We start from the raw sequence: 10,001 nt of genomic DNA on the forward strand, positions 1-10,001 counted from the left end.
AATTATGTAACAAAGATTACAAATAATTTGAAATTAAACAGACTACTATTATTATGTTTTAGTACTAGGTGTGGAAAGATACTATGAGATGATTACAGTGCTGGGTTTCAAAACCTAATTAACTTTCTAGGGGCATATGATGAAAGTTTGTTAGGAAGTTAAGTTGGCATAGGCTTTTTTTGTTTGTTTGTTTGTTCTTGTTTTTCGAGGTAGAGTCTCACTAGTCCAGGCTGACCTGGAATTCACTCTGTATTCTCAGGGTGGCCTTGAATTCATGGTGATCCTCCTACCTCTGCTTCCCGAGTGCTGGGAGTGCTGGGATTAAAGGCGTGCGCCACCACGCCCGGCTGGATAGACTTTTTTTTGAAGAGGAATTTGGCTTGTATCTTAAAGATAAGCAGCTGTGCTATGATAGTACAAGACATGAAATGGCTTTGACATAAAGAACTCAAGATGATTGGGTGGTTTGTAGACATACATTTGGAAAATTGAGGAAAATCTGGAACCATCCTGGAAGGCCACAATACTTCAGTAATAAATTTAAGGTTCAGGTGGAGCTTAGGCTTTTAGACTACTTAGAAATTTTAAGAGCATGCTGAAGCTCAGGGGCTACAATTGGGAAAAAATTAGAAAGTATCAAATTTTTGGGGGGACATATATATCTTACATAATTTATTTTATTTTATTTATTAGAGTGTGTGAAGCAGATAGAGAGAATGGACATGCCCGGGCCTCTAGCCACTACAAACGAATTCCAGATGCATGCGTCACCTTCTGCATCTGGCTTATGTGGGTCCTAGGGAGTCAAACTTGGGTCCTCTGGCTTTGCAGGCAACTGCCTTAGCTGCCATCTTGCCAGCCACTTAATGGGATTTTGTTTGAAGAATGCTAAGATTGGGAATCTGGAAGGAAGATGCCCCTTTAAGGGGAAAATTTAAATGACTAGGAGAAATGAAGAACACATATCCAAGAGACAAGAATTGTTAATGCTGATTTAAAGGCTAGGAACCATCTATAGGTTGTGTACATGGTGATCAAATTACATAGAACATAAGAGATCAAAAGACTTGCATTTCAAAAGCTGTTTGAGAAAGTGGTAAAAATGTAGGCCAGTAAGGCTAAGAATGAAGGTCAAAAGGTTAAAAGATTAGAGGTAACAGTGGATAGTAATAGTAATTGTTTACCACCTTTAACAATTCTAAAAGCTTTATTGATCCATTGATTGTGTGTATTTTTTTTCCTCCTTTGAAGTAGGGTCTCACCCTTGCCCAGGCTGTCCTTGAAATAAAGTGATCCTCCTAACTCTGCCTCCCAAGTGCTGGGATTAAAGGCATGCACCACCATGCCTGTTTTTTTTTTTTTTTTTTTTTTTTTTTGAGGTAGGGTCTCACTCTAGCTCAGGCTAACCTGGAATTCATTATAGTCTCAGGGTGGCCTTGAACTCATGGTGATCCTCCTACCTTTGCCTCCTGAGTGCTGGGACTAAAGGCGTGTGCCACCAAGCCCCATCTTGGTTATGTTTTTAAGACAGTCTCAGGCCAGGTATGGTGGCACATGCCTTTAATTTCAGCACTCAGGAGACAAAGGTGGAGGACGACCTTGAGCACCTTGATCCACCTTCCAGTTCCTGGGATTGATTACAGGGCAGTTCCATTGGGTTTGACCATAAACATGATTTAGACCAGACCTTTTATTTTACTTTCAGAATTTGATACCGGATTTTATCTTAAATTGAGACATAATTATTTTAGGTTGGTTTATAACTAGTTTTATTCATGAGTATGTTTCTAAGAATTTAGCTACTTAAGTAGCAGCAATGCTTTGCTATTCGATATTATAGTTTACAAACTTGGCCTGGAGAGGTTGCTTAGCGGCTTGCCTGCAAAGCTAAAGGAGCCAGGTTTGATTCCCCAGTACCCACATAAGCCAGATGCAGAAGGTGGTGCATGAGTCTGGAGTTTGCTCATAGCAGCCGAAGGCCCTAACGTGCCCATTCTCTTATCTGCCTCAATCTCTCAAATACAGTAAATAAAGAAAAACAGCTTTGTTCTCATTTGTATCACAAACTGATGGTTACTTAAATTACCAGCTGAAATTAGCAAACAAATTCTCCATATAAATAATTCCCAGAATTACTTAGGTTCCTAAGAACAAGTGGTAACACATTTTTTTTTTCCTCCAATTTTATTTGAGAAACAATGAGACAGCATGGGCTTGCCATGGCCTCCTGCCAGAAAACCCTAGATCTAGGTGCCACTTTGTGCATCTGGCTTTATGTGGGTGCTGGGAAATTGAACCTGGCCATCATGCTTTTACAAGCAAGCACCCTTACCACTGAGTGACCTCTATGAACCCACAACATTGGTTTTTACGTCTTAATTTGAAGTATTTGCATCTTACATAAAGGTGCTGTGATTTTTTGTTTTTTTTTTTAAGACAGTGCTTAGGATAGAAGAAATGCGAGTGAAAGTATCAAGTCAGGGCTGGTGAGATGTGAGTGTGAGAAAACATGCTTGTGCATGTGTGGCTTACAAGACTGCTTAATTTTGGTCACCCAGTACCCATGTAAAAAGAACAGTTCAGAAGAAACAAGGTTTAAAACTATGTATTTTCAGGGCTGGGGAGAAGACGTAGCAGTTAAGGCACTTGTATACAAGTCTGAAGGTTCCAGGCTTAAATGGCCAGTACTCATGTAAAGCCAGATGCACAAAGGGGTGCCTGCATCTGAAGTTTATTTGCAGTGGCAAGAGGTCCTGGTGTGCCCCTCCTCTTTGATTTCCCCCTCTCCCTGCTTGCAAATAGTAAATTTAAAATAACCTACATATTTTCTTAGTGTCTTTAGAGTAATCAAACGTAGAAAATTTTGCCACAGTTAAATATTAATACTAACATTAAAGCTGAATATGGTAGTTCAATGCCTGTAACTCCAGCTTGTGGAGGCCAGAGCCAGGAGGACTGTCATAAGTTTAAGGCCAACCTCTGAACTATTGTGTGAGAGCCTGTCACAAAAACAAAACAAGGGCTGGAGAGATGGCTTAGTGGTTAAGCGCTTGCCTGTGAAGCCTAAGGACCCCGGTTCGAGGCTCGGTTTCCCAGGTCCCATGTTAGCCAGATGCACAAGGGGCGCACGCGTCTGGAGTTCGTTTGTAGAGGCTGGAAGCCCTGGCGCGCCCATTCTCTCTCTCTCTCTCCCTCTATCTGTCTTTCTCTGTGTGTCTGTCGCTCTCAAATAAAATAAATTTAAAAAACAAAACAAAACATTGTTTCATTTACTACTAGGTACAGTAAAGTGAATGGTATTCTAAATGATTGATAAAATCCTTTTGAGGTGGGGTTATTTTTTTTTATTTTATTTTTTCCAAGGTAGGGTCTCACTCTAGCTCAGGCTGACTTGGAATTCACTCTGTAGTCTCAGGGTGGCTTTGAACTCACAGTGGTCCTCCTACCTCTGCCTCCTGAGTGCTGGGATTAAAGGTGCGCACCACCATGCCAGGCTATTATTCTGTTTTTATTGCTTAAAATGAGGTTTGTATTAGAGTTCATGCCCAGGGTGCCAAGCCAGAGTTCTAAAAGTACTATAGACTTCATCTTTCTTTCTTTCTTTTTTTTTCCCAAGGGAAGCTGCCTATATATCTAAGCAGACGGTATTTTTTTAAAAATACTTTGTTCATCTTTTATTTATTTTGAGAGTGACAGAGAGAAAGACAGATAGAGGGGGGGGAGAGAATGGGCGAGCCAGGGCTTACAGCCACTGCAAACGAACTCCAGACGCGTGCGCCCCCTTGTGCATCTGGCTACGTGGGACCTGGGGAACCGAGCCTCGAACCGGGGTCCTTAGGTTTCACAGGCAAGCACTTAACCGCTAAGCCATCTCTCCAGCCCAGACTTCATCTTTCAAAACAGAGTTATAGTAGCGTTTTGTTGGATTCTTTTCTAAAACTCATTTCAAAATTTGGGTTCATGCAAGGGGATGGTAATCAGTAGTAAAAGTTCCAGGAAAGAATTGTTTTTAAGTAGAACCTGAGTGAAGAATAAACAGTTGGGACAAGTGGGAAAATAAACAAAGTTGGTGAGTTGTTAGTTTTCAGAGGAAGAATAAATGATTATACCCTTGTAAGGAATGGCTTGGTGTGGGGGAGGATGAAGAGTCAGGATTTCGACTGGGCTCTGAAACTTGCTGTTTTGAAATCCTTGATACTTGATTATTAAAATTAATGGGGGTTGGGGTGTGTTGCAGTCAGGATCATATTGCTGATAGAAATCACCCAACAGAGCAGCTTGTGGGAAAAAAGAGGTTTATTTTGGCTTATAGGCTTGAGGGGGAAGCTCCATGATGGCAGGGAAAATGATGGCATGAGCAGAGGGTGGACATCACCTCCTGGCCAACATAAGGTGGACATAGCAACAGGAGAGTGTGCCAAACACTGGCAAGGGGGAAACTGGCTATAACACCCATAAGCCTGCCCCTGACAATATACTCCCTCCAGGAGGCATTAATTCCCAAATCTCCATCAGCTGGGAACCTAGCATTCAGAACACCTAAGTTTATGGTGGGCACCTGAATCAAACCACCACAGGGTGGGTGACATAGGATCTATGTAAACAGGCTGGTCTTGAACTAGAGATCCTCCTGCAGACGGCTTGATTCCTGAATGCTGGGATTCCAGGCATGTATGCATGTGTAAACTTGGAGATCTTTGTGTTCTATATGGACTGTTGTTAACACAGTTTAGTTGTGTATGAATATCTACTTCTGGTTTCTTATCTGTAGATAATTTAATTAAAATTACGAGATTGAAATCTTGGACCAGAAGAATGTGAAGATAGAGTATCTTTAGCACCCAAAATTTCACTTAGTTCATATGAGGACACCCTCTGAGAGACACAACTTAAGTCTCATCTAAGTTGCTGTTTCCTTTACCTAAGTCTTCAGATAATCATGAGTTTGAAAGTAATAGTACTTTAACATTGGCATCCAGCCGTTCCACAGCCTTTCATTTCTACTAACTCTCAGCTGCTTGGTGTGGTTAATTATTTACTGCTCCCAGGACAGCCATGGGTAATGTTCAGAGGATTTTAATTTCCATATGTATGCTTTTATGGTAAAAGAACAGATAATAACAGTATTTGAGCAGTTGTGAAGATTAGATGAGTAAATACATATGCTCAGAACAGTGTCCCATGTCTTACCTATAGGAAGTACTATAGAAATAAGTACTTGTTTGTCAGACACTGGCGCAGGTACTTTTTCAGTTCTATATTCCCTCAATGTTTCCCTTTATTATAAAATGGGAAGATAAGTTCGATTTCTGTTAAGACTTAAAGCCATGAAAAAATAGCTCAGTTTGTAAATTGCTTGCCTTGCAAGCATGAGGGCCCTGGGTTTGATCCTAGTACACAAGTTAACCAAAAGCTGGGTGTTAGTGACGTGTGCTTTTACAGCATGAAATCCATCCTGGGCTTTCTGGAGATCCACTTTAGCCTACTTGGCAAGTTTCGGGCCAGTGAGAGAGCTTGACTCTTGGGACAATTAGGAGGCAGAAGTTTGAGCTTGAAGCCAGCTTCAGACTACAGTGCGAATTCCAGGTCAGCCTGGGTTAGAATGAAATCCTACCTCGGAAAAAACCAAAACCAACCAACCAACCAACCAAGGTGGTACCTAAATAAGATGCGTTATTTGACCTGTGCTGAACACACATACATGAACATACACGCCCATACAGAGACTTCAAAACATGTCTATACTCTGATGTTTGTCTTTCTACAAATCCATGGAATGAATGCTATGTAAATATGATAGACAAAATGAGGCTCTGAAAAATTGGTTATTAATAGTATTTGAAAAGTGTACTTTCAAACTAACATTTTTAAGTTTTAAGCTATGCAAGTGGTTGATCTTCATTAAATGGTTATAAACAAAGGCATTTTCTGTGTTTTGAAAACTATATGACATAAAAGTTTTACTGACTTGGTAGTTGGTATCAGTAGTTCATAGGCTGCACAATTGTTTTAATTATGCCATTTTCCTTATAAAGGGGTATTGTCTTATTTCCCAGTTTATAGTTGGCAGATTTGGAGTTAAATTAGTAAGAGACTTTTGGAATATGATACTCATCTACAAAATTGTAGATTGATTTGCTTAATAGAGCAATTTGTAATTTTTTTAAACTTATTTGCAAACACAGAGATAGGAGAGAGACAGAACGTGTGCGCCAGGGCCTCTAGCCATTGTAGACAAACTCCAAATGAATGCATCTCTTTGTATTTGGCTTTACTTGGGTACCGGGGAATTGAACCTAGGTGGTTAGACTTTGCAAGCAAGTGCCTTAACTGATAAGCCATCTCTCTAGCCTGAGCAATTTGTAATTTAAGTACCTTTTTCAATGTAGTTAATGAAAAGTTCAGCTTGGAATGTGATAGCTACAGTACCTTAGATTGATGAAAAAGAAAATAGCTGACATATATTGTCCTAGGGATGTCATCATAATTTGTCATTGAAACTCCTTTGCCTAGAAGACTTAAAATTGTGTTGACAGATTTTAAATCTTAATGTAGGATTTTAAAATCTGTCTTATGTTCAAGGAATAATTCATTATATCAATTTTAATATAATGTTCTGTGGTTTTTTTTGCCACATCTTTATGATTGAGGGGAATTTTTTAATTAATCTGATTACCTGCAGTGTTTTATAACAAGTTAGAAAAGTCACAGTTCTGAAAATCAGTAAGTTGCTGTTGGAATTCTTTAAGCAGTTGTGTGGGCAAGCATTGCTTGCATCATCACTAAGTAATAAGATGCAATTCTTCATTGACAATAGAATGTCTTTGCTGAAAAATGTTGATTTTATTGTGTTTTAGAGCATGTGCCCAGTGTTCATATGATCAATTTCATGATTTATGATTAGAGAAGTGATCATTTTTATCAGAAAGCCATTTCATTGACTTTTCTTTTAACCCTTCTTTAGCATGATGACAGAGATGATGGTGTGGATTATTGGGCCAAGAGAGGAAGAGGTCGTGGTACTTTCCAGCGTGGCCGAGGACGCTTTAATTTCAAAAAATCAGGTAGCAGTCCAAAGTGGACTCATGACAAATACCAAGGGGATGGGATTGTTGAAGATGAAGAAGAGACTATGGAGAATAATGAAGAAAAGAAGGACAGACGCAAAGAAGAAAAGGTAGAAATTTTCACTTTGCGATTTTGACAGATTTTATTTAGTATGGGTTTGGTGGGTGGGCAAGTTAACTTTAAGAAACATTGTGGTTGATTTTTACTGTTCACATCTTTCTTAATCTTTGTTTCCTTTTCTTTTTTAGGAGTAGTAAGTGAAGAGTGCAGCAGAGAGCAGAACTTGGCATTCACCATTTTTTTAACCTGATTTTTGTTTCATTTTCAAATAAGAATGTAAGCATTTTACTTAAATTTTACTGTTTGCAAGTAGTCTATAGAAATTTTGTTTTAAGTCTTCAAATATCTTGAAAAAATAGTAGACTGTATGTTGACAATTGTACTGAAATAAAATAGAAAATTGTTACGTACCATATTTGTAACTATCATAACTTTTAAAAATCCTTATACTCTTTTTGTTACATGCATTGTATTTCTGCTTTGTCTATAATATGGTCAAGAACAGCTCTGTGAAAGTTCTGATTCTCTTCCTCCCTGTTTGTTAGTGTTTTATTCTGAAGTAAACGTTAGCTGTACACACAAATCCTTGAACAGAAATTTATACCTACCACACTAATTATCTTAACTGGTTTGCATCTGTTTAGTATGTTCCTTAATTTGAACACTACATTGTAGGGTGACTAATTTTGAAGTATTTCACAAAGTTGTTACTTTGGTAAACTTAAGTTAGTTTTACACATCAGCAAATATTAAGGACAGTAGCATTGCCAAGTGCTAAAAAGTACAGACTATTTAAAATTAGGTTTAAAGGATTGAGAACATGATATTTTTACTGAAAGCAAGCAATGGCCTACCAAACATTTTTAGGAACCTTTCTTATTTGGGTTCAAAATTGAGTATTTGTTTTCCATTCTTGTTAGATTGAGTCATGGTCTTAGATATCAGCTATTTGAGAGAATGAAACTGGTTTTCTATTAACACTGTAAATAATGATTCTAGTTCCACATAACCAGATTTAAGTATTAAAACAACCCAAGCAGTGCAAAATTATGTGATCCTGTTTCTGCAGGAGGATTATATTGTAAAATAATTGGATGCATTTGGGACCAGATTTGATTGCTTATATTTTTGGGGGCTTTTGAACAGCTGTAGATTAGTTTGTAGTTTAGCCAGGAGGAGGAACAGATACATAGCATATACTACTGTCCAATTGTATTTTAAGTAGCTTGTTTTCTGTAGTGTCACCAGGAAAAAAATTTGGCAGGAAACTTACAGCATTGATTTAAGTGCCCCCCCCCCCCACTGTTGACTTTTGTAAAATGACCTATTTCTTTCAAGGGTTCTGTTTAAGTAGATAATCTTTCTTTGCTTGTTATGTTTAATACCCCTTAAAAGAATAAAATAGTAAACTTAGTGTTAAGTCTGGTTTCTACACGTTAAACTAGCCACATTGCATGTAATTCAGCAACTGAATTGTGTTTTTTTCATTTTAAAGGAGAAAATACTTATCCTATTAATGTAAATTGTTGAAGCTCTTGAATGTGTGGTTCTTCCACACATGTTGTTGATTTGCAGTGCATTGTGCGCCGTAATTACAGCCAGGGACATTTGGTAAGAGATACTGTCAACAAAACAAAACTAAAACCAAAGTTAACACACCAAATGTTTTTCCTAAGATTCTTACTCATTATTGTGTGCTTTCTCTCATTATTTCTTTCTGAAGTTAATTTGAGTCAGAGGAAATTCCTGCCAAAGCGGGTATATTGCATTTGTTTGGACATAACTCACAATCCTGGTCAGAATGATACTTAAATGTAAATGCAATATGGATTGGCTCCTCCAACCCAGAATTTGATTCTCATTATTACATGTAAACATATGTAGCTTTTTAAATTTTAAGACCTTTTGCTTGGACTCTGAATCTCAGTGAGTTTTATGTGTAGTTTTTCTAAGGGGGATTTGATGAGAAATCGCTTATGGAGTTGGCAGATGGTAGTTTTATGTGCTGATGGGATGTAACCTTCAGTTACTTTTATTGAAGGCAAAGTAGTACTAGTACTGTTTAGTACATTAGGAGGGTTGTGAGAATTCTGCAGTAGAACATCATTGTGCTTTTATCGTTTTCAGAGCCAAACATAAAAATCTGCGTTTTTTTTTTTTTTTTTTTTTTGGAAACTGACATTTAATTTCATACTAAATGAAATGTTTAAAAAACAGAATGGTCCTCCTGTTAAGTTTGCTAGACTACAGGTACCAGGACATTACTCTGATCAACCCCAGTTTGCCCAGATGAAAGAAGTAGAAATGAACCAAAGGATATATCTTGAAAAAGTAACAAAGCCGCTTAAGAAGGCCATGACTCAGTTAGGTGTGTGCTCTTCAACATCCTAGGAATTTTCATATAAGAAGCATTTTTTTTTCCAGTTGCACTCTACTTCAAGGAATTGCTGTTGTTCCCTTTTGTCAGAGTTAAAATCAAGTGTTGGCAATTCAATTACAATTTGAGAAAAAAAATACTACCCAATAAGAATGAATGTAGATGGCTAAACGATTCTTACTCAGTGTGATGTACAATACAACAGGGACTCTTGTAAATTGTCATATGCCAATAAAATGTCATAAGTGGTAATAACTGTTGTTCGTTTACCTGATTTTGAGATGATTCTTTGTGTATTCTACCGTGCTGATTTCTGTGTGGCCTTTTTCTAGACTTTGAAACATAACTCATCTGTCAGTAAATTTGATGTGGTTTGATAAATATTTTCAAAAATTCTTCAAACCTGTCTTGTTTTCTCTTATACCCCTAATGCTGGAGTTGTAGCTATCAGCCCTGGCAGGAATCAGGAGTTTCTATTTATTTTTAGGAATTTATT

The 10,001-nt window shown here is 37.9% G+C and overlaps 1 protein-coding gene across 3 annotated transcripts in view; it reads left to right on the forward strand.

Moving 5' to 3' along the window:
- Bclaf1 (BCL2 associated transcription factor 1) overlaps positions 1 to 9,757 on the forward strand; it is a 40,093-nt gene extending 30,336 nt beyond the window's left edge. For all 3 annotated transcript variants that reach the window (XM_045158096.1, XM_045158098.1, XM_045158097.1), the window contains exons 12-13: positions 6,965 to 7,177; positions 7,317 to 9,757. In XM_045158096.1, the coding sequence (XP_045014031.1) occupies positions 6,965 to 7,177; positions 7,317 to 7,322 (219 nt within the window). In that variant the 3' untranslated portion in view covers positions 7,323 to 9,757. The remainder of the gene's footprint in view (positions 1 to 6,964; positions 7,178 to 7,316) is intronic.
- The last annotated feature ends 244 nt before the right edge of the window (positions 9,758 to 10,001 follow it).

Source organism: Jaculus jaculus, chromosome 9, assembly GCF_020740685.1.
Source record: "Jaculus jaculus isolate mJacJac1 chromosome 9, mJacJac1.mat.Y.cur, whole genome shotgun sequence".
In the NCBI taxonomy this organism is placed as follows: Eukaryota; Metazoa; Chordata; class Mammalia; order Rodentia; family Dipodidae; genus Jaculus; species Jaculus jaculus.